This window comes from Xenia sp. Carnegie-2017, unplaced genomic scaffold, assembly GCF_021976095.1.
Source record: "Xenia sp. Carnegie-2017 unplaced genomic scaffold, XeniaSp_v1 HiC_scaffold_25, whole genome shotgun sequence".
Lineage (NCBI taxonomy): Eukaryota > Metazoa > Cnidaria > Anthozoa > Malacalcyonacea > Xeniidae > Xenia > Xenia sp. Carnegie-2017.
In genome coordinates, this window is record NW_025813488.1 from 1,357,253 (window position 1) to 1,381,669 (window position 24,417).

General features: G+C 37.9%; 4 protein-coding genes across 12 annotated transcripts in view; 2 read left to right on the top strand and 2 right to left on the bottom strand.

Annotated features, from left to right (window-relative positions):
• LOC124453372 overlaps window positions 1–19,245 on the bottom strand; it is a 62,146-nt gene extending 42,901 nt beyond the window's left edge. For 7 of the 8 annotated variants that reach the window (XR_006951068.1, XR_006951067.1, XR_006951065.1 and 4 more), the window contains exons 1-18: window positions 18,419–19,245; window positions 18,114–18,334; window positions 16,721–16,844; window positions 16,349–16,407; window positions 15,559–15,650; window positions 14,987–15,085; window positions 13,983–14,194; window positions 12,640–13,240; window positions 11,948–12,010; window positions 11,761–11,880; window positions 10,834–11,094; window positions 9,571–9,654; window positions 8,603–8,671; window positions 8,262–8,322; window positions 7,974–8,098; window positions 7,458–7,586; window positions 6,668–6,744; window positions 1,114–1,199 (exon numbers count right to left, since the gene is read on the bottom strand). Coding sequence is in view for 1 of the 8 variants with exons in the window: in XM_047004193.1 (XP_046860149.1) it covers window positions 7,470–7,586; window positions 7,974–8,098; window positions 8,262–8,322; window positions 8,603–8,671; window positions 9,571–9,654; window positions 10,834–11,094; window positions 11,761–11,880; window positions 11,948–12,010; window positions 12,640–13,240; window positions 13,983–14,194; window positions 14,987–15,085; window positions 15,559–15,650; window positions 16,349–16,407; window positions 16,721–16,844; window positions 18,114–18,334; window positions 18,419–19,185 (3,075 nt within the window). In the remaining 7 variants the exon portion in view is untranslated. Of the gene's footprint in view, window positions 1–1,113; window positions 1,200–6,099; window positions 6,745–7,457; window positions 7,587–7,973; window positions 8,099–8,261; window positions 8,323–8,602; window positions 8,672–9,570; window positions 9,655–10,833; window positions 11,095–11,760; window positions 11,881–11,947; window positions 12,011–12,639; window positions 13,241–13,982; window positions 14,195–14,986; window positions 15,086–15,558; window positions 15,651–16,348; window positions 16,408–16,720; window positions 16,845–18,113; window positions 18,335–18,418 lie in introns of those variants that run through there. The other variant, XM_047004193.1, reaches the window with a different exon arrangement.
• On the top strand, window positions 314–2,641 carry LOC124453376 (neuroglobin-like). Its single transcript, XM_047004199.1, has 2 exons — window positions 314–569; window positions 2,107–2,641. The coding sequence occupies exons 1-2, from the start codon at window positions 363–365 to the stop codon at window positions 2,239–2,241; spliced, it is 342 nt and encodes a 113-aa protein (XP_046860155.1). The 5' UTR covers window positions 314–362; the 3' UTR covers window positions 2,242–2,641.
• LOC124453413 lies at window positions 19,218–20,063 on the top strand (the record flags this gene model as incomplete). Its single annotated transcript, XM_047004234.1, has 1 exon — window positions 19,218–20,063. A coding segment is annotated over one exon (846 nt), but the record flags the coding sequence as incomplete, so codon positions are not given.
• LOC124453373 (chromatin modification-related protein eaf-1-like) lies at window positions 19,622–24,315 on the bottom strand. Of its 2 annotated transcripts, none has more exons than XM_047004195.1 (3): window positions 23,966–24,315; window positions 20,581–22,453; window positions 19,622–20,547 (listed from the first exon to the last, which is right to left on the bottom strand). In XM_047004195.1, the coding sequence occupies exons 1-3, from the start codon at window positions 24,173–24,175 to the stop codon at window positions 20,099–20,101; spliced, it is 2,532 nt and encodes an 843-aa protein (XP_046860151.1). In that variant the 5' UTR covers window positions 24,176–24,315; the 3' UTR covers window positions 19,622–20,098. The 2 variants fall into 2 exon arrangements, with proteins under 2 accessions (XP_046860151.1, XP_046860150.1); XM_047004194.1 differs by having other exon boundaries at window positions 19,622–20,067; window positions 20,101–22,453; window positions 23,966–24,314.
• Between the last annotated feature and the right edge of the window lie 102 nt (window positions 24,316–24,417).

Sequence of the window (24,417 nt, forward strand, 5' to 3'; positions counted from 1 at the left end):
TCTGTTCGCAATAATCAGTCTCTATAATGTGAGTAGTATAAATGACTCGTATACGACTTCTACATTTTGACTCTTCCAGGGCGAATTTATCATATTATAGGTTCGCTATATTATCTTGTCAATTCATCACAAACCGAAAATTCTATAATATTGTCAACATTTGACAATCTTAAGATCTTTCACTGAAAGTTAAGTTGACAGGGAACTCGGTAATAATGCAAATTTCATTTATAGCCCAAAAAGATTCTTTGCAGCAACAAGATGACTCGCTCTGCTTATTTTGTGATAATTTTTCACTTTGTGAAGATGATTGAAATACGTGTTTTTTATATTCTTTCAGTCTTTTCAGATCATATCCGGAAATGCAAAACTTATTCCCCGAGTTTCGAGGTCAGGGAAACGTCGATGTGCTGGAAGAAACAAAATTTTTAAACGGCCATTCGAGACGCTTAATGACGGCGGTCGAGAACAGCGTAAACTCGCTAAATGATTTCCAGTCTTGTTCCACATATCTTCAAGAGCTGGGTCGAAGACACAAGTCGAGAAAACTGAAACCCCACTATTTAGAGGTAAAACGCTAATCCATAAAAATTTTGCCATTTTAATTCCTAGCATTGTTTGTGTTCGCTGTACAACATGCCGCTTGTCCATTTAAATGACACAAACGCCAATTTATCAATGTTCACTGCGATATAAATACGGAGGGGGGGTGGGTATTCATATATTCAGTTGTGCCAGATCCGATTTTTTTGAAAGCGATTCACGGAAGGAATTGAGCAATTCATTTTCAAAAGAAATCAGGAAATCAAGAAATCATAAACATGTGAATGAACACGCGCTCCGCTCTCCATTTTAACCTTCTAGACGGCTGTCCATCTGAAGGACTTTAACACCACTTTATCAATGCCCACTGTGCTAACCATTCACAAATATACTGTCTTATTAAGGTAAAATTTGTCAATATGCCTAAGTAAGTTTACTGTTAGGAATGACAATATCAAAAGGCAACACGCTGTTGTTTATCGTGCACAGTGAACCATAACCATATCAAAAAGATAACACACTCCATTTTTTATATGAATTATGACACGACAATATAGAATGATTACATACCTGGGTTCACGATTAACATTCTACCAATAACCAGTAAGACGTAAGCGTAAGCTTTGTACAAACCACAAGTTTGACAAACGTTTAACCTAGTTAGACAAACATAGAAAAGACGTTTATAAAGACATGCAAGAAGAAGGGTTATAAATTCATCAAACGTAGAAGGCACTCTAAAAAAACTTTGTCTTATCGCTCAAAGTGTCTATGTCATGTTTTTGAATCTAGGTTACTTACATAGTTTGGACGATTTGAAACACTTTTGCAATATATTATAGAATTAAAAAATAGGGTTTTGTCGGTTTTTTGCCCTCTAAGTTGCTGTTTTTAAGTTTTTTAACGTTTGACCGCCAGTATGAAAAAACTGGTAACTAATATTATTTGCGACGTCAAATCGGGAACTCGTTTGTGGAGGCTGCACTATATTTTATATAGGACTCGTAGAAAATGGTTTTTATAAACAGATCTTTTTTTCATATATTGTTTTATAATATATAACCAAATGAAAACAAAATACAATGTGAAATGAGACAATACAACTGTGCTTTTATAGTATTATCTAAACGCGTGTTCTCGATTTGACGTCAGATATGGACTCTCGTCCTAGTTTTTTTTGTCATAACGGCCAAGCAAAAATTTATCAACTTTGAGGGAGCATCAAATTTTCCACGTATAAACTATATTGCAAATATGTTCAAAATCATCTGAACTATCTAAAAAGGAACTATCTAGACATGACATAGGCACTTTAACTAAAACTCGATTTTACAGGAATAGATGTATTCTTGAATGCTATTAAGGGAGGGGGTGGTAGGGAGATGCAGGGTAATGCTGTGAATACCTCACAGTATACACCAGCCATCGCGCACGTCCCTTAGTAAAGACTTAGGGGAGTCCCCAGGGGGGCATCCCTGAGAATACAAGCGGTAACAAATAAATCCCTATCTATCCAGGATATACACATCAAAGACTACTTTCCATACTTTTATTGATTTATAGAGAATGGGAGCGGCGATGATGTTGGCATTTAAAGAATTTTTCCCGAATTTGTGGACAGAGGAGATGGACGAAGCATGGAATAAATTATACAGATATATTGCTGACATGATGATCGCAGGATTAGATGCAAGTTAGCAAACTACTTGACCACGCAAAAAACGAGATTAGTTTGAAAGCGAATTTAGTACGCTAAAAATCTCAATTACTTTGATTACCAAACAAATTTTGCCGTCCTTATATATAATCGCACACTACAGTAACATTTATACTTCAAGTTGTTTCCAGGACTTTTACTTTAGTCATTACTTCATGTAAGAAAATTTCAAATATTCCTTCCAGGAAGTGCATTTATAAACAAAATCATTTATTTTGAGAAGTGAAATTCTCAGCATTACAAAGGTTTGAAATAATGCACAAATATTCTTGAATGTCTTTCACCATTCATACGGCTGAAAAACATAAAACAACAGGCCTTGAAGCCTGCTTTAAAATGTGAAACTATTATGATTACAAAATAAATTGTTGATATGCAAAAGGAAGAATGCTGAAGATTACACAACTGAATTTCAAAAGAAAGATTACTAGTCTAGATCAATCACTATATTCATGCTAATTTATGCACTTAGTCCGAAGCTCATTGTAAATAGGAATAGTACATTCAATTACATAAAATGCATATGAATGATAAACATATAATATATTATTATAATTTATGTTAATGCTTTAGCCATAAAACACTTAATTACTATATATTTTTTGCATCTCACCCAATCTCATCCACCAAAATAAAATATATAAGTAGAAAAAATAGAACACACATCATTACATCAATGATTCAAATTGTAATCACACTTATATATGTTTATTGATACAAAAATTAGCTTGTACATGACTGTTGGTTGACATTTAAAATGAATGAACACAAGTCAATGATAATTCTACCAATACTTTAAATGCAATAAAGTGACCCTAGTGTACTAGGCGTGAAAATGTGGAGGAAAAGATGGTTCCCCTATGAGAAACTCACTAAAGACGGCCACAATAACTATATTGAACCATTATCATTAATCCTACTGATAATTTGACACTCCATAAAAGACAATACCATGCAGCAATGGTTGATTTTACTATAGATAGATGGGGTACTGTCAGCTTGTGCTTAAGTAAAAATGTCTTCTCATCTTAATGATTATTAAATAAACAATATTTATTTCCATTGCATATTCAATTGAGAGGCCACAAAAAACTTTAGCTATGTATTGTACATACTCACAATTACAATTATTGGCTTCTGTTATATTGGGCTTTTACATATTCTGTTATTCTGTACAACATGGTCCAGCAAACAACAATATTTACCTTTGTTCTTCTGACAATGGTTTCAAAAATGCCCTGTAGGCTCTTTTCTTTGTTCACAAAACTACTTTGATTCATTTATTAAAAAACAGTTTTCGCTCATCAACAAGCTTTAACTGGCTTCCTCTTGGAACTCTCTTTACGAGAATGTATTTTGTTTCTTCTTTTACACGTCTTTCCCGAAAAATATTTTCATTTCTTGATTCCTCGAAGTGTTTTTCTGGGAATCTGGACTCTCAGCTAAAAATTCCGCCATTGGCCGACTTTCAATTTAGAGATTTTCGAAATTCCGCTTCTGTTTAGCAATTGGTCAAAGTCACCTCATGTGATTCAAAATCGCCATTCTTATTGCACAATGGTAAGTGACATGCATCCAATCAAAATGAGGTAATGAAACAGTGTTAGATGGATAAAAAGTAATAGGATCGACCGTATAACAAAATATTAACACGTGCTGTTCGACAATGGTTCGAATCAATTAAAACAGATCTGGAACGATAACACAGAGTGAAGTAATAAACTATTTTTTCCTGACTCTTTAAGTGGTCAAGGTTCTTTTGAAACTAAATATAGTTAGAAAATATTTAATATTACCTAATAAGGTTAATTTTATATCTCATATATAAAATACACCTGAATTAAATGAGCCGAAAAGAAGTTTTTCTTTTTTATTTTTTGATGATTCTATTCATGGAATATACACCCTATCTAATGCACTTACCTTCTACGGCTCAATCGGAAAAAAAGGTCAGTAATGGATGAAGCGATACGTGAAAACCAAACCCCATGAAATTTAAAACCCGTATTCGTAGAGATGTTCAAAATGTTTTTCAACTGACTACAGAACATTGGACAAGGAGTTATCGTTCCAGATCGATTTATGTTCAGTGGTACGAACGCCTGTCAATCGTGAATTCGATCAGGTCCCCCATTCAATAGTTTTGACGTGCAAATGTTTTAATCATTCATACTTTACTTATAGTAGACAACAAAACAAAGTATATTGTCCGGAGTGGAGGAAACGAAAAATAAAATTTTTACGTATTTGCTTTTGTTTTACCCTTACGCTTATTAAAGCTGCTGAGCTTGTGCTTTTGTCGATAATTGTGCTAGAAGCTTCAATGCATTCTTTTATAATTTCTTTTGTCTTTGTTTTTGCTTATATCTGAAGCAGTGTGTTGAGATTTGTCGTCTCTTTTAGCACTCGGCTGATTAATGATACACTAAACACACTCTTTCAAAAAATGACGCACCTCACAAGTTAACTCGTGCAATGTTTTGAACTGCGCATGCGGGAAGAAAGTAAAATTGGCGAATCCGAAGTAACACTTATTTTTCAGTATATCAGAGAACAAATGGGCTTGCTTGAAACTAAGACCCTATTCACACGATACCGCTTTTGTATTGTACCGGATTCGCTGAGCAATTCCATACGTAAAATGTTCATACAATGTCGGATTCGTAAGACGCAACATTAGTTCTTAGTTCGCCCCAGTGTTTGTATGTGCAAGCAATAACGATGGTTGCTAATTCAAATATTTCGTAAGAAAATGATAAATTTTTTTGACAGATAACAAAGTACAGCTTTTTTTGAGTTTTTTAAGGTTTTTGCATCATTTTGTACGTATGGGCGCAAGGACTGGAAGAGTATAAAGTCCAAATACGACCGAATATATGTTGACATTACAGTAATACTAGAAAGAAGCTTTTCACACTACGATAATACATTGTCAAAAGCTTAAACATGCCTTGCTGAAGATATATTATATTTGCTGGCGGAATTATTCATTGAAAACATAGTTTGTATCGCTATGTTTGCTTTCATTTTTGAAAAATCGCTGAAACTTTTTAGTTACCAAAGTGGAACGTATCGGATTCGAGCGTTCACACGACAACGGAACGGATTTACTGAGCGGATCGGATCGGTTTTCATAACACTTCCACAGCGGAGTCAGATCGCTCCGGAAACGATAGAAAGCGTATCGGATTGCAGCGGAGCCGTATAACGCAAAGCCTATCCGGTACGAAAAGTACTCCGGTATCAAACCAATGGGGTATCGTGTGAACAGGGCTTAAAACAAGATTTTATCTTTACAAACTACTTATAAAACAATGATCCCCACCTCAACCATGGCAAAAGATGAACCGAAACTCGTTTGGCGGCCATAATAGGCACCAAACTTATAAATCCCGCAAATCAAGTCCTCCTATGAAAATTTTTCCTGTGCTTAATCACTGTAGAAACAATAGATTTCTTTTAAAATGAATAATGTTAATGCTCTGAAATTTGCATAGCACAACCACCAGGGCTGGCTACGCTACTGATAGTACCAAAATAAGATGAATGGGTTTTCCCATTAGGTTAATCAAGCAATGGCGATGAAGATTAATTTTTCGCTCGTTAGACTTATTGATTTGTAATGCGTAATGCACTTCATTGTACTTTCAACCAATAACAAGCCATGGTTGCATCGGTAGAAACTGAAACAACATATAACGGAGAAATTCAGTAGTTTCTAGAAGCGTCTCCGTAAATATTCCATACAAGCTACCCGTTATTTTTAAACGCATGCACATTACATACGCATGTATTGTAGTTTTTGTGCATGCTAAGATCACGGAAAATAACGAAGAAAGTAGAAAGTACGCCAATTTAAAACTAATATCTTAACTATAACAATACTACAAAATCAATCATTACAGTTCGCGTGTGCGGCAGATTTTAGCGACATAAAATACGTATTTTACAGTAGTCGAGCGTAAATTCAGTATTTTTTAAAAATCTTACTTGGAAATCCGAAGCAAGAATAGGCTTTAAAAGAAGACATGAAATCGCATCTATTTAAGGTTTTTCGATTTTAAACATTCTTTGAACCCAGAAATTTTTGCTTTATCTAAGCGCCCAACCATATTGGAAGCAAACATACTCTGGGTACGAGATTATTTCATCAAAACCTTTTATATGAACTCAGACTAATCCGTTCAACATTCAGCATCATAGCATCCCATTTTTCATGTTCAGAATTCGCCTGAATTCATACAGTATACGTAAAATTTCTCATCACCAGGCAATCAGAGTGATGATATAAACAGACATGAGCTTCGATTGAGACCGATATCAAACGGCGTTCTATGAGCGATATTTGAAAATCCATGCATTAAAGAAAAGCAAATTTTCAAATGTTTGGTAGAGGTTAATGACTACCTATATGTAGAGAGAAATCGAAAGATCTTCATGTCTTTAAGCGAGAACAACAACGACTCGTTCTGCCGCATCTAAACCTATTTGAAAGAAAAGAATTACCATGGATAGAAAAATTGATGTGTTGATGTGATAGTTACACAGATGAGGTACGTAGTAGCTTTGGTTGTGGGGTGGCAATGTGGAGGGGGAATCAAATGTTCAACCTGAGGAAAGATAAGTCCACTTAGTCAAAAACACTGTAATAAGTATGCTGCTAAGCAAATTTCATCACCTGCGTAAAGGTGAAAAAAGCTACTACAAAGGCAAGGCTAACTATATGATAATCTAACCCTCACAAGTGGCGGTTTGCTAGTTAGGGGAACTGAAAGCCAAGACTAAGTTTTGGGACTTTACGTGATAATTATTCTTCCCACTAAGTTCAGTCCTTGACGAAATTTGAGCTCCTGACGTTCCTTTGCTTTTAGAAAATCATTAACATTGTCGAGGAAATTGGGAAAACCCGCTACTTCATAATTTCTAAGCATCACGCATTAAAACAATTGATATTACGAAAGTAAAATCTCCTTTGAATATTCAATCGCTTTATACGGTTTTCGATCGCATAAATAGTCGAAAATAGGCACATTTACCTATTCCGAAATGGCAAAAAGTAAAAACTAATTATGTCTAGATACCACGGGCCTCTCGAAATCCTGAGCCTATAGACTTTAGCCAATTGAATAAACTCCTTCAATACTGAAAACGTTCTCGCGTTCCCCAATATAAGCACAGTCAAGTATTCTAAACACACCCTCAAGTTGTTTCACTGTGGAATTTCAGCATCAGGATTTGTAAGTAAACTCCAGTCAGTACCAATACAAAAGCCTATCTTTCGTCGATGTTCGAGGTGTTTGCGTTCTTCAATATCCACCCAACGTACCTACAGTGAAAAAAAGAGATCTCATATTATATAACACCAATGATTTAGAACCCAATCCTCTAGATGTCTAACTACCGAGTCAATGTGAGAAATGTACAACATCTTGAAAAGTGGCAAAAAGCGAAACTCAAAATAAAAATAATCTAGAAGAAAGTTTAAAACTCAATCACATCAAACATTTTGAAAATTAAACCTTGACTATCCATTTTGCAAATGTATATCAAATCAGGAAAAGAAAATATTAATCGTAAATATCGTCCGTTTTAGATAAGATATCAATCAAGACTTGTAAGATATCTAGTAGATTCCGTTCTAGGTCATTGTACAATTGCAATTGAGATCCCTTCCACAGAAACGGTACGAAAAACAAAAAAATAAGCGACTAACTCGTTTCTTTCCAAGTCGCATATCCTCCTCTCTTTCGTCATACGGGTCATCTTCGAAGTCCTCGGGCAACGTGGAATGATGGGATTTCCTCTTTGTACCACGTGATTTGATGCCGTCCAACTTGTCTAGTAGAAAAGTAGACCAGCATGAAGAAAGCAAGAACGAATTTGATAAAAAATTTACATGTTGAGATGAGGGAAACAAAATTCAAATACGATTTGGCAAGAGCTAGCTATGCCATAGATACAAAACTATATTTTCATACAAAAGAAGTGGTTTGCACCTTACCTAATGTTTTTTCAGTGACATCAGTCTCATTCCAGCGACTCTTGAATAACGAATCTTCATGCTACAATATTGAATCATTAGTCTGCACTTTTCAAGGATAAATACACCCTTCGAAAGCATTTCTAAAGCATTTTCACATAAACCTTTCGCGATTTGCTGATGGGAAACATTTCTACGATTTTACTGCGCGTTATAAAAACGGTCGATGAATAAAGCCATGTTTGCCAACGTTGCACGCTTTATAAAGATGCCGAGACTCGACAAGCGGAGATGCGTCTCAAACGACAATATCAATGCCTAAATAACTACTCCGGAGAGCGGCCTAACTAACGATTACAAACCTCTTCGTCCAAATCAAGCGAAGCATCTTCTTTACTCGTACCAGGCTCGTCTACAGCCTCCATCTCAACCTGATTTTAAAATATCACATAATTTCTATTGTTTGTGTCACAATCATTTTACAACAGACAACAACGGCAAACTCTAAATAAATATGGCATGATTTAGGTAAATTTGATTTTATTTTATCATTAATCGATTGTTAGGCCGGATCAATTGATGCGTTTTTTCGATTAAACGAATCCGTATGCCTTTGAATCAGCGTTAGTGTGGACGGGCCCTAAGATGAGTTCATGCTGCTGTTGAAATAGCAATCATGCCGCAGAAGTTTTGAAGTTATTGTTTTTTATTTCTTATCTCATAGATAACGGAAATCATGGAATAACTGTATTCCTAATTTCAATCATTACTTGAATGAAATTCTTGATATTATAGCAACTTCGTAAAAAAACGGAACAGAATGGAAAAGTAAATGGTTTGAACCCCGGAGTATCGTTACATGTTTGTAAATGTAGATCGTCCAGATTGGTATAGTCCTGAGAAGGCTGTTTTTGTTGTTGTTGACTGACGTTTCGACAACCTTAGCGGTAGTCATTTTCAGAGTCAAATGAGGAGTGGAAAAGTCGTTCTCCAGTCAATCATTTCGCCGGGTAAGCGTAAAGTGCGATCAAGTGGTACAAGAATGAAACAAAACCGCAGAGAAGTAAAAATATGGATGCAAATGGTGCGCCAACAAAAACGCAATCTTTCACAGCCGATTTTGGAAGTATGCTACCACAATCGAAACCCAAATTCATCGCCACCACTAACCCCCACCCTAACCACACCCCTAACCCCAACCCAAACCATACCAAAAACCCCACCCTCACAATATATCAACCGTTAACCGTAACTTCAGTCTCAGCCCCATCCCTTTCACACATTCAACAAAGTTAATAAAATAGATCCATACACATTTATCATGCAATACCTCGGTAATAGCAGCATCTTGTAGCAACGAGCGAACATCAACTTGAATATAATGGCCAGGTGTATCTTCCCAAGAATCCATGATCTACAGGCAGAAGGAAAAAATGTCGAGCGAAATTGAAAGTTTAGACGTTTAGTTTAGCGTTAAATGGGCTGCAGTGATGTTGGGTTGTGAATCGAATAAATGGTCAGTTGGTGTAATGCTGACCATCTTGGTGTAAAAAAGTCGAACGCTGTTAGGGAAGACTTGACATTAGCCCAAACTACCTGCGTGAAGTCGGTAGATTTTGCTGATAGTGCAAGCCTCGAAATTGAAAAAAATATGATATTTTATTTAAATTTTTAGCTGCTGGTCAAGTGAGCTTTGCCCGCCAACTTTATTGAGCTTGCCAATCGCCAAAATTTATAACTTGCTACCTGGTATATTTGTTTCAACTACAATCGCTGCTCGAAAAATTAAAATTGAGTTATTACAAGCAAACAAAAGAAAGCAAATTTTTAGAATTTCGCCTTCTGTTTTTTCCACCAGGCAGTTCAATCTTTTTTTGCGCCTGCCATGACTAAATATGGCGTGCTTTTAGCCAATGGCACCCCGCTATTTCGAGCCCTGTAATAGGGTGAAGAATGAGTGGATGTGTGGTTAAAATTTGCTTTAAGTACCTACATCAGGGTCAGGGAAATGAATTTTGTAGCATTTGCAATATATTTGATAGGTCGAAAACTTTATCTTTATGGACATTTCGGGTCTAGAATAGGTGACTCGGAAATTTTATCTTTATGTGACTCGATGTCGGAAGTGACGTAAAAAGAACACGATAATTTCAAATTTACAGAAGAATGCACGATCATAAAGAATTCAGTGTGAGATAGCGTTCGAAAAGTTTTCTTTGATTATTCACTCAATCGATGTCGTCAAACAATACATGCATGCGCCATCTTAATTTAAATTGCGTTTTTTTAAGAAGATTTGCTAGAGCAGCATTTTTGATAACTATAAACCTATATGATGAAGCTATATCTTAATGCATGTGTGCTTCTTTTTACGTCGCATTCCGGCACAGAGTCACCGACCTCTAGGCCCGAAAACCCCATTAAGACAAACTTTTCATCCTTTAAATCTATTGCACTAGTTGTTGACATTGGTATAACAATGTTACTTCCGCGACCTTAATAAGGACACTTTAAAATACACATAGTTGTTGAAGACAAAAGTAAACTCACATTGTACATTGTGCATAACGGATGAAAGAAAATGATCACTTACTTTCTTGATATCATCAATTGAACGATTGTGAGTATTCTTTTTCGCACAGTCGTTTATATCAGCGGTTATTTCCGCGACATACACCTCGAAACCTTTCTGTTTAGCGGCGCTCCAAAAATGATCGAAATGTTTTATTTTGTTGTTGACACAATCAAGAATGACCATGGGGAAAAATCCATCGTCCAATGTTTTGTTAAAGGATTTGAACAAGCTTTTACGATAACTTTCTTCCAGTTCGGGCTCGTACTCGTACTCGGTTCTCTAAAAGGGTTGACATCAATGGCAGTTAAACATGCTGCAAAACACAACACTCTCGAATATTAAGGAAATTATTGCGTTATTACTAAATAGGAATGTAAGGGAAGTGTCAAACTGCTATGTAGAAAATGTCAAAAACATAATAGCTAGTACAGGATGGGAGTATCAATGTGTCAGTAGAGTGGATGGGAGTATCAATGTGTCAGTAGAGTGGATGGGAGTATCAATGTGTCAGTAGAGTGGATGGGAGTATCAATGTGTCAGTAGAGTGGATGGGAGTATCAATGTGTCAGTATAGTGGATGGGAGTATCAACGTGTCAGTATAGTGGATGGGAGTATCAATGTGTAAGTAGAGTTGATGGGAGTATCAATGTGCAAGTAGAGTTGATGGGAGTATCAATGTGCAAGTAGAGTTGATGGGAGTATCATTGTATATGTTTAATGAATAAGGCTATCAGTGCAGAAAGAAAATGGAAGGAGGTATCGCCGTGCATATAGAATTGATGTGGGTATCATTGTGCAACTACAAAGAATAAAGAAAAAATAAAATGTGGGAGTCACTCTGCAAAAAGCATAAGAATGTTTGGTAGTTGTTGAAAAATAAGAAATAGCAAGTATTAAGGAGTGACCTTAACACTGTGTTGACCATCTGTAATTTTGTGTCTAACCTTTACTTTAACTTTTTTTCCAGTTTCAGGATCTTTTTCCTCCTTAGTGATTTCTTGTAAGAAATAGTCATCTAGATTCAAAATGCGGGGAGCAGCCGCTCCACAAGCAACCTCTTTATCCTAGAACAAATATGACTTTCTAAGAAAAACAGATGACAACTTTTTTCAAGTGAACAAGCGAAATTACCTTGATAAGCCGAGCGATATGAGTTTTTCCACTACCCGGAAGACCACGGAATATAAACACAATCTAAATACGAATGTTTTTGTTTAGTGTATCTTGGAAGAAAGAATGCGTTTCGTTCCAGTCTATAAAAACGTATATTTCATTTTCATTCGTTGCAGAAATTCCAATACTACGTGTCGAAGCATGAGACATGAGTTTGTTCGCTGAAGGAGAGGGATTTGGAGGTCTGGGGTTGAGGGGATGGTTGGAGTTGTGTGTTGGAGGGGATAGTTAGAAATGGGGGTGAAAAACTCTCAGTTGCATTAAAGACCTACTAAGACAAACGCAAACCCTGTAAAGTGTTGACTGAGGCACTACAGAAATATTAGGTTATAAAAGGCTAACTTTCCTTAAAGACGGAGCAAGAACATCTATTTTTTCGTAACTTAATCATTTTGCGTGATTAAGAGCGAAAATTTTGACAATATGACAAATTTATGGTTTGCCAACTTTTTATACTTTTCATTCACATAAGCTACAGCATATATGAGAAAATAAAATGCTACACGTATTTGCGTTGGCTACATAGATTTGTCAAATGATTTTTGATAGCAATCTGAATTTGTATGGAGTAATACAAATCTTGTGAACAGACAGAATTTTATACACAATCACTGCAACAGAAAAATTTAGAAATCCAATAATATGCTTACCCTTTCGGGTCTGGTATCCCTCCCAGGTGATTCCAAGAGATCACCAATGGCAACCACCTCTAACGTAGGTTTCGATAGTCTTTTCGGGGGGAGATCGCGCTCATCATAAATTTCAGGATGATTCCGTCTCCTTTCTTCCTCTCGCCAGCCATGTTTGTAATCAATTGCCGTCGATTGATACAGTCCTTCACGTTCAGTTAACATAGCAACTTCCGAATCACGGATAAGACCATGCCTATAGTCACGTGGCCTTCCTTCGGGAAGTAATTCATCGTAACGACCTCTGCCGACCTCTCGATGATGATCGAATTCCTCGCGGCCTTCGAAAGCTCGATGTCTATCGTAGATAGGGTCTTCCCGATAGAGCAGTTCGTCATAGGGATCACCAGGCCTGAATTCCCCGCGATCCCTGATATCCCTCTCCAACAAGAAGCGATCGGCATCACGACGGTCGAAATCACGGTCCCATAACTCACACGGTCTATGTGGAAAATCATGTTCGAGAGGGCGATAAAATCTTTCTCTCTCGTAGTAAGGATCTTCGTAATCGTGCCTGATGGGTCGTCTGTCTTCGTCCGGGTGCCGAAAATCAATTGGATATCTAAATGAAAACTTTAGGAGTTCAATCATTAAAGAATAGACGTATTGACTTATTAAAGAATAGACGTGTTGACGCATGCGAGAAATTGTTCAATGTCATTATTACAACATCAATTATTTTCCAAATTGCGATCTTAGACACCGACGGTACTTTGTGGTCCCTCAGACAAAATCGAACAAATTTAAAAACAGCTCAGAAACATCTCACTGTCTACGACTGATGTTCCAGCAAAGACAATCGAATACATACAATCACAATATTTTTATTACAAGTAATTGTTAAAGAGGCCGCAGTTTATCGGTGACAGTATCTTGTAGCAACACGGCGTATGTAATTGCCCCAATGATTTAGAACCCAATCCTCTAGATGTCTAACTACCGTGTCAAGGTGAGGCAATGACGCCATCTTGAAAGGTGGCAAAGAGCGAGACTCTCGGGCAAAAATAAGTTAAGAGAAAGTTTAAAAAAATGAAAAGCAAAATCTAAACAATCAACTCTGCAGCTGTATATCTAGACAGAAGAAGCATATATTAGTCGTAAATATCGTCAGTTTTTGCCATCTTTCAAGACGGCGGCTAGCTTCACTCGGAACTATAGAATTTAGGTAAAGTCAGGTATCTAGTAGACTGGGAGTAGATTGGGTTCTAGATCATTGAATCGCAGCCTTAAATTATCGGTATGTCTGTCGCGAAATTTAAGTCACGCCAAATTAAAAATAATTAAAATACTTTCAAGTAAAGTACCTCTCTCTATCGAGAAATCTATCGCCACCAGGAGGTAGTCTCTCGTCAATAGGAAATCGCTCGGGATAATGTTCCACTTCAGTAGGATACCTTTCGTAGTCACGTGGAGGTGGGTACCAGTCCTCTATATAATCACGATCGTTGTAAGGACGGTCGTATGGATGCGGCGGATGAAGGTCTCGTTCGTCTGGTGGATGTCGAAACCGATAAGCCTAGAAAAGATACGATTGTTGACAAAATAAGTCTAGAGATTTTAGCCACGATTATTCCTTGTAACATTTCTGAAAGCTTTGGTAGTAGGAAAAACCATTTACATCAACACAAGAGCAACAAATTTCTATGTATTGTTGCAACAAATTTCTATGAATATTCACCTTCGCAGATGCACATTTTACATATGTTCTACAAGTACTTCAACTGCTAAATAATATTATTATCACATACTAATTTTCAAAGTTCATTTTTCTATTGCTTAATTGGTCGAAATTGTGTCACGTGAGAATGAACAAACTGAACTGTTTTCTCGCCGGAGCCTCGAGAGTAAAAATTATATGTTATTTACCAGTCGATGATAAAAAACGTGTGAACCAAAAAACACTGTTTCCCTCGGTCTCAGTCAATAAGTGACATTCTTCATATTTTTCTCGATTGTGATTGGTTGATTTTAGTGCAGTTTATCTCCAATTGCACTGTGAAAATGTGTGATTGCCCTTGTAAATACTGTAACCTGATTGGTTGAAAGCAGTGAAAGCCAAACAATTTTCTGTTGAATTTTAAAAAAAACAACAAGGCGGCAGTAAGTAAATAAACGTTTCTCCACAATTGCAATCGTTTGAAATTCAAGAATTACAAAAAAAAAAAAATGCAAATAGAAACAAAACAGCAAGTACACTGTTTTTGTGGTGAATGTTAGAAAAGTTGGGCCGCACAACGAGGCTTTTCTGAAGCGATAGATAGTTACCGAAGCGAAGCACAAGTAGACGCCACAAAAATTGTCAACGAACCTCGTTCCATTCCTCATCATGATATCGTCGCTCCTCATAATAAACATCCTCCTCGATACCATCTCCGTATCTCCAACGATCAAAATCATGAGGAGGATACTACAAGACATTAAAACCTGGATATTTTCTCTACGCATTATGAAAAATTCATTAAACATTAAATATCTTAACAGCAATATAGCAAAGAAGCTGACACACATTGAGTCCATTCAAAGTATTTTTTCCTTATCTGTAATGAGTTAAAGTAATAAAAAGCAAAAGTGTAATTTTGTAATAAAACAATATATGTAACGTATGCAAATGAAGCTATATCCGGTTTCAATTTTAGTAGTGTATACGTAATATAGATACGTGATCCACAGTGGCGGGGGCAGAATTTCATTTTGAAGGGGGATGAAAACACCCTCAAAATGTCACTTACATTCACTGTGCATTTTCAAGTAATCCTTATGAAGACTATAGTATGGAAGATATTAGTGGAGCAGTAACTAAACCCCCCCCCCTTGCTAACACCACTGGTCATCCGTCCGTGATAACTGGACAAAGATTTCATTCCTTACGTCGTTCCTTACCAAATGATCATCGTACAATCTTGGATCTTCTTCGTACATGAGGCGTTCTCTCTCCTCTTCGGCTTTTTTCTTTTCATTTGCTGCCGTCTTTCCTGTAACAATTTTGCAACTCCGTGATTTCTCGCAAAACGTTTAACGCGTGTGTTCTAAAAGCTCACTCAAAACTCGCTGAGCACGGCTTCAAATTCACCTCATAACTGTTGCAAGACGGTATTTCTACTCCATTGGTTAGTAAGATTAGGATTTCTGAAATACACTCAGCAATTGTAAGTGCGAGTGAACTTTTAGAATACGGGCGTGGATTTTCATGCTACTCTTAAATTCAGTCTGAATCAGTGAATTTTATCATTCCTGACTTATCCATGAAAGTGAAACAAGGGAAATAATTATAGAATTGCATTGTTAAAAGACGAAAAATATAATATACAATATCAAAGGTATTTAGCTACTGTTAAACATCTTCTTATTTCTTTTTTGCACATTCGATGTAGAACAGGTGATTCTAAACTCGTCAAGGACGCTTGCATCTCCTTTATAATCTGATCCGCAATTTCATGGAGCTCAACCTATTTGTTTTAACCTTTATGATCTGATCAACAATTCCATGGAACTCAACATATTTGTTGTAACCTTTAAGATCTGATCCACAATTCCATGGAACTCAAGCTATTTGTTGTAACTTTTTCAATTCTTGGGCATTTCGTGTGAACAAACACGAATCAAATAGTTGCACTAAAGTCCTCGATCCTAACAGCTCTATGAGCCGTAAGCAGAGTCAATTTAAACTTACCACAATCGCGTTCCTCCAATGGAACAGTGTGGGTAAACGGACAAGTTAATCGATTGCACCTGAAGAGAAAACAGAACAATGAACAATGTATCATAATTTCGAAATAAATTGCAATACCGTTCAAATTGTTACGGTTCTCGGAGTGGGGGTTAATAGATGCGGAGCTTTTAATAGAGAGAGGGGTGTTTGTATCATTTCATTACCTTGTACGAGCAAAATTAAGACTAATGGAAACGGGACGTTTATTAGAGACAAGCGTCTGATACCAACCCAGGTTTCAAACGAGGGTGTTTATTGGATGCTAGAAGTTTGTTTGATGTTGGGGAAGGGTGGGTGAGTCATTACATTATTTATTGTAATTCGACAGCTTACTTGGAGTCGTATTTACACTCTGGATGGAATCTACCACACTTTTCCGAAGGCCCACATCTTGGGAACTTTTTACAAAGGAATGGATGAGTTTGCAAACCTGGTGCTTTGACATCACTTGAAACATCTGTTGTAAATTGCATCATGTGGTTAGTTTGGTAATGTCACAGTATGTAGAACGTTAATTGGAGGAGGGGGAGGGTGCGTTTGCAAAACTTGTGCTTTGACATCACTTGAAACATCTGTTTTAAATTGCATCATGTGGTTAGTTTGGTTATGTCTTAGTCTGTAGAGCTTTTGGGGGGGGGGGTCATTCATACATTCAGTTGAGCGCGACTGGTTTGTTTTGAAAAGTGAATTGCTTTCCTAAAGAAATCATTTGGGCATACCTTAATATATCAATAACCCCCACCACCCCCAAACTAATGTTCTACGGAAGGACTTTATTACACCGAGGTGCTTAAAAATTAAAAAGAACGATATCTAAGTTCATATTGAATAATTCCAGGAATTTAAAGTGGCTGGATCCTTTTCTCTAATCAATTAATCAAAAAATTACAAAATTTTAGCTCTACCAATAGCATAACTTTGAAATAATTCTACAGTGTTGGACCCTAAATGATATCCTAGGCTTTTCAAATAACAAAGCATTTATTACATTTGGGTAATTGCTGCATGAGATATGACGTTTGCGCTGATAAGTAATTATTGTGCAATTAGCGTATCCTAATTTGGATAATTAGTGAAATGAGTGACACACTGATTCTTTTGCATATGTCATTTTAGTACACTTTAACCTTTCTCAAAATGATATTTCTATTTTAATAGCTTTAGAAATGAAAAAGACTCGACAGGAGACGACCATGGATTTCTAATGAACTAACTAATATACATAATGAAGAGTTTTAGTGTCGGGTTTACGGCACACGGCAAACCACAACTACCTACCAGTTTGCCGTTGAGGTTTGCCGTTTTGAAAAAAAATTCAATTTAGTTTGGCGTTTCGCATTTCTATTTACAATTCGCATTGTCATAAGCTAAATTTCATGTTGTGTTAAAAGTTTGTCAATGAAAAAGGCTTATTTATGATGTATACTCACATAAAATAAATACATTGAGCCACAAGCGTCACTAGATTGTATTAAAAATTCTAAAAAGCTTGCCGTACATCACCTACCGCAAGAATGGCCTCTTGGCGTTAGAACCTGAATCGCAAACCACAACGTAAACCGCAAAGCCACGAACACGTGACTTTTTGCGGTTTGCCGTTAACGCCAAACTAAAATTCTCTAATTAGTCAGTGGAGGCGGCAAACTAAAGTCGTCTGTTTAAGGTCAAAATATTTAATATTTAAACAACAAAAAAAATGAACTCAGATTCTCAGGATATACTTTACCTTTTGCTTCCTCTTCCTTAGAAACATCTGAAGCTTTTTTCGCCTTCTGTTGCTGCTGTATCTTTCCAAGCTTTTCCAAGCTTTTCAACTGCTCCTGTTGTCTCATTAACATTTCAATTTCGATTTTCTTTTTATCATTCGCGATGTAATTATCGCTTGCAACAGAACCGGGCTTATTTTCTTCCGTAGTCACGTGATCTGGACCATCGTCTTTTTTAGAACTAAAAAAAAAAACAAGTGAATCGTGTAAAAATGTCTGAAAAGCAACGTTTAAGGATGGCAAAATTATTTAATTTCAGTCATACTTATACTCATCGTTGGACGTTGTATTTCCCCCATCTTTCTGATCAACGACAGACTTCTCTTCAGCCACTGAATCATTTTCTTCAACATCATTGTTTCCATTATTTAATTCTGATGCAACGGACGGTGTATCAGCAATTTCTGATGACGCTACTGTTGAGTCAGCATGATGAACCGGTTCTTGAGGCTTCCCCTCTAAACTTTCATTTGATTTAAAGGAAGGCGTGTTTTCCTGTGTGTTTGTTGACTTAACCATGGGTGATAGACTATCTTGGCTTGACATAACAGGTTTTACATTTTCTTTGGGATGAGTTGTCTGAGCTGGCTCAGTTTGAGATGATGGAAGTGGAGGTCTGGGTAGCCGTAGAGGCGAAGGTGCTTGTGGACGAGGAACTTGTTGACGTGGGACATTACCCGCTACTGGTGAAGTTAGCCTCGGTCGATTTTCTTGTCTAACTTCGGATGTTGGTGTAGAATTACTTGCATGAGTAATTGGTATTGTTGGCCCGCTTCCTCTTAATAATGGCGGAGCAGCTCTTACTGCACCAGGAGCTCTTGTTCTAATGTCTAGTTGTGGCCCACTATTGGAAGGCTGGACTGCTGCTTTATGACCGAGTAGTCCTCTTGGTTGATCCATTCTTTGACCTGAGGGTCCTCGTGGTTGATCCATTCTTTGACCAGGGGGTCCTCTTGGTAGACCCATTCTTTGACCAAGGGGTCCACTTGGTTGAACCATTCTTTGGCCAGAGGGTCCTCTTGGTTGAACCATTCTTTGGCCAGGGGTTTCTCCTGCATGATTTATTCTTTGACCAGGGGTCCTCTTGGTTGATCCATTCTTGGTTGATCCATTCTTGGTTGATCCATTCTTGGTTGATCCATTCTTGGTTGATCCATTCTTGGTTGATCCATTCTTGGTTGATCCATTCTTTGACCAGAGGGTCCTCTTGGTTGATCCATTCTTTGACCAGAGGGTCCTCTTGGTTGATCCATTCTTTGATTAGAGGGTCCTCTTGGTTGAACCATTCTTTGGCCAGAGGTTTCTCCTGCATGATTCATTCTTTGAACAGGGGGTCCTCTTGGTTGATCCATTCTTGGTTGATCCATTCTTTGAACAGAGGGTCCTCTTGGTTGATCCATTCTTTGACCAGAGGGTCCTCTTGGTTGATCCATTCTTTGACCAGAGGGTCCTCTTGGTTGATCCATTCTTCGATCAGAGGGTCCTCTTGGTTGATCCATTCTTTGACCAGAGGGTCCTCTTGGTTGATCCATTCTTTGACCGGAGGGTCCTCTTGGTTGATCCATTCTTTGACCAGAGGGTCCTCTTGGTTGAACCATTCTTTGGCCAGGGGTTTCTTCTGCTTGATTCATTCTTTGTGCAGGTGGCCCTCTTGGTTGATCCATTCTTTCACCAGAGGGTCCTCTTGGTTGAACCATTCTTTGGCCAAAGGTTTCTCCTGCGTGATTCATTCTTTGACCAGGGGGTCCTCTTGGTTGATCCATTCTTGGTTGATCCATTCTTTGACTAGAGGGTCCCCTAGGCTGATCCATTCTTTGGCCAGGGGAACCTCTTGGCTGATTCAATTTTTGTGCAGGAGGTCCTCTTGGCTGATCCATTCTTTGTCCAGGCGGTCCTCTTGGTTGATCTAATCTTGGTCCTTGGGGTCCCCTTGGTTGATCTACTCTTAGTCCTTGAGGTCCCCTTGGTTGAGAAAATCTTTGTCCAGGGGTCCTCTTGGTTGATCCATTCTTTGTAGAAAGGGTCCTCTGGTCTGATTCAACCTTGGTGCAAGCATTCTTTGTGGTTGAACCATTCTTTGTGCAGGTGATCCTCGTGGTTGATCCATTCTTTGGCTAGAGGGTCCTCTAGGTTGATTCATTCTGTGGCCAGGGGAGCTCCTCAGTTGATGCAATCTTGGTGCTGGGGGTCCACTAGGTGAATCCATTCTTTGTCCAGAAGGTCCCATTGCTTGATGCAATCTTTGCACTAAGGGTCCTCTAGGTTGATCCATTCTTTGTGCAGGGGGGCCTCTAGGCTGATCAGTTTTTGGTCCTGGGGTTCCTCTTGGCTGATCTATTTCAGATCTTTGGAGTCCTATTGGTTGATCCATTCTTTGGCCAGGTGGTCCTCTAGCACTATCAATTCTTTGCAAGACAGCACTTCTTGGTTGATCCATTCTTTGGCCAGCTAGTCCTTGAGGTTGCCCTGCTCTAGGACCAGGCAGCCTCATGTTCCCTCCTTGCAACATGTGAGGTTCTCTTATTCCAGTTGCTTTATTTGGCTGGGAAATTTGTTGCCCTTGTCCAAGTGGTTCCCTTAACTGGGCCATCCTTTCAATATGTGGACTGGTTGCACCTCTTGGTGCTCCTAAGCTTTGCCCCTGGTGGCTAGAAAATCCCTTTTGTTGTCCCATTTCCTGTCCTTGCTGTGGTTGGGGAACTCGAGGCCAGAGCATCCTGTGCTCTTGAAAAGCAGGTGGGGTGACTTTAGCTACAGGATATCTATACTGTCCATGCTTTGCAGGTTGAGGTGATGGAGTTCGAAATTGTTGAATGTGTCCTTGTGGAGTCAATTGCTGTTGTTGCTCTCTTGGATATTGGTGATTAAAGTCACTTCTAGGACCATAAGAACTGAGGTGACCTCTTGGTCTTGGCTCACCTTCATTACTCGGAACATGTGGTATAGTTGAATGTTCACTGAAATGTGAAATGTTTTCCTTCTCAGTATTCGCTTCCTGATTCATTGGCCTTGGATCTTGTCGCTCATTTGATACATTTCCTGGTTGTATAGACTGCCTGGACTGTTGAGCTTGCTCATTGAAGTGTGTAGATTGCTTATGTTGGGAACTTGGTACACCAAGCCTTGTTCTATCCAAATGCACTTGAGGTGTTCTAGGATTAAGACTCATCAACGATTGATGACCTTGCTTATTTGGTTGCCTAACAGATGACGGTAATTGCATTCTTGGTCCTGAATTCTGAGCTGGTAGCGGCATTCGATTTAAGGTTTGTTGATTACCTGCCCTGACATTGTTGTATTGCCCTTGAGGTCTACTTCCACTGAATCTTGATCCTTGGAACTGGTCTGGAAATGGAGGATGACCTCTTGGCTCATTGTTTACCCTGACAACATCAAGAGCATAACCTGCAGGCCTGCTTGATGCAAGCCCTCCAGGAATACTTGATGATGGTCCTCTTAGTGAAGGAGGTCTAACTTGGGGCGAAGGGCCTCGTTGCCAAGAATTCAAATTCTGTGGTGGTTCACCTACATGAGGGCTTTTTGCATGGAAGCCTGACGTTGTGGCCTGAAATGATGAAGCCTGCCTAGGCATAAGGGATGGTGACTGTTCATAAGCCTGATGTTGGGAATTGGAAGCCTGCGATGAAAAGCTAGTTGCTGGCGGTTGTGATGGTGGCCCAGAATTGGGTTGGTTTTGACCATATGGTAGCTTGTTACTTTGTTGCCATGATACATTGCTAGGATTTTCTGAAAAGCTTTGTGCATTGGATGTAGTGTTATATTGTGAGGATTGATGACTTGGTAATGGTGGATGACTTGGAACAAATTTATTTTGATTACTAGATGATTGCTGTACATTTGTTACAGTATTTTGCATTCCCTGTTGTGGTTGGACTTGATTTTGATTCTGAGTTTGCATCTGAAAACCTTGTTGACCATACAGTTGGCCGGTAGAGCCAAGATAATTTGACTGTGTGTGATAAGATGATGCGGTCATATTAACAGGTGGTGTGGGATTGACCGTAGGAGCAGCAGCTGACCAAGAGTTGATACTTGCCACTGAGGCAACCGGAGGAGCTGAGTTGACACTTTGAGGTGAAAACATTGTTTGGCTAGATGGTACATTTGAGGTTCGCTGTGGAAACATTTGTGCCATTTGCTGTTCCCATTGTTGCATTTGTTGCTGCCATTGCTGAACCTGTTGCTGATCTGGATGGTTTTTTGTCTGCTCTAACCATAGGTCATATTGCTTCTTCCATTCTTCATATTGTTTGGCAAAGTCTTGTTGACCAGGCAAAATCTATTATGAAGGAGAATATTGTTGTTCTCATTGAATAAAAACTGGGAAGAATATAACAAGCATTGAATAAGAGGCTTTTGTCCAAAAGTTAATCAATGGTACCACACACAAAATCTTGTATTTGCTAGTCAACTTAACCAATGCCTTAAGTTCTTACAATAAACACACCAAACATATAGGTAGTAGCAAGAAAAATGAGAATCGTTGTGGTGATTATGAATTTTCATTAACTAAAGAGGATATAAGTAACTTGAAGATAGGAGTAAAGTAAAACCATGCAATCACTCCCTTATCACTAAAATGTGTTGTCAATATAGGTTTGTGAATGATGTCATGAGCTATTAAGCTTGAAATGTTTTTACCATATGCACATGAAATACAAAGTCAAACTTGAATAAACTTGTATAGATAATTTATATTCCTGCAAAAAAAATCCACCATTTTTAGATCAAATGCTTTTTATCACAAACACTAGGATTATAATCATAAAATGCATGATATATCTTAAAGACAAAAAAAATATCACTTTGGATTCTGGACAAGTGCGAAGATCATATCTTCATTTAATTTCAAAACACCGCACTGCATAAAAACATTCTTTCATATGACATTACTTTGGATTCTTTTGATTTTGTATGCTTGTCAAATTTTACATGTTTCATTGCATTTTCAATATTTAGAAAAATATCAGCAGTTCCAATTATTGCTCGAGAACTGAAATACATGAAAAATTTCTAATCTGCTTGAAGCCATGGGTAGACATGTTTTTGTGCTTGATTAACAAGACAACAAACTCACATGTGCAATCCTGAAACACATCATAATTGCAAATATTTTGATGCAGTGTTGATTATGTTCAGTGCTTCTATTGAGGCACATGAACTGCAATAAAATACAAGTTAATATGTCAAAAGTGGGCACTTGTTACAAGTGAAATTTAATGTTTGAAAATAAAATACTGCCCTTGGTTGCATTAGTCTCATTAGGTACATGTAATTTACAAGTAGATCTTATTCATCCCAGAAAAGCAGTCATTAAAGGCAGGTGGTTGCAAAGCTCAGGTTTTAATATGCATTGAAAACATCCATCTATCATTACTGTACTTAATCTCATTTCCATAAGTTATCAAAATAAACTCCCAAAGAGGCTCAAATCTTGATGACAATTCAAATATTCTACAACATGTCAAAATGGTAAAGGCAAGAGTGGATAGGTGGTATTACAATGTTTTGCTACAAATTGAGAGAATACCTAAATACCATTATGGTTCACTGTATTTCTTTAGAAAAATTTGCAATAAAAAAGTATATGCAAATGGAGTAAATCCAGTTTTGACTTTCCAGTCTGACTTCATTCGTGTATGTGGAGCTATCCCAGAGAAACATGACTATTTCGTGAGAACCGTAATCACAGAAGTTCAGTCTTTAGTGGTTCATTAAAACATTCCCAATTCATTCAATGATAACTGATTGTAAATTTTGATGACGAAACATAAGTTGAGTTAATATTTACCTGACTATTTGGTGCTGGGATAGCAGGCATGGGTGGTACTTGAGAGGGTATTGCTGTCATTCCATAATATGGATAACTTGCATATCCTGAGTAGCCAGGATAACCAGATGCCGCATAATAATTATTTTGTGCCGCAGTCGCCATGTAACCTGCATAGTGTTGGGCGTACTGCGTAGGATTTTGGCCCGTTTGTCCTTGGTTTGGATTCATGGCACCTTCAGAAATATTCAGGCATAAACAAGATGCCTAAAAAGAATTTTCAGCATTGGAATGGTTTAGAAAAGTGAACCATATGTTTGAGCAGTTTCAAGATGGCCGCTGTTTACGCGTAATGACGACATCACAATGATCTAGATCTTTTCCTTCCTCACCCCCTCATCCCCGTATGAAGGCGTTTTGTTTACAGCAAAATTTACGGAAAATAAACTGACGACACACAAAAAACGATGTAA

Excerpts from the sequence above, each read along its gene's own strand:
- LOC124453373 (XM_047004194.1), bottom strand. The coding sequence starts at position 24,175 with ATGAATCCAAACCAAGGACAAACGGGCCAAAATCCTACGCAGTACGCC. Across the intron at positions 22,454-23,965 it reads TCCCAGCACCAAATAGTCAG|ATTTTGCCTGGTCAACAAGA; the intron begins GTAAATATTAAC and ends CCTTCATAATAG.
- LOC124453376 (XM_047004199.1), top strand. The coding sequence starts at position 363 with ATGCAAAACTTATTCCCCGAGTTTCGAGGTCAGGGAAACGTCGATGTG. Across the intron at positions 570-2,106 it reads TGAAACCCCACTATTTAGAG|AGAATGGGAGCGGCGATGAT; the intron begins GTAAAACGCTAA and ends ATTGATTTATAG.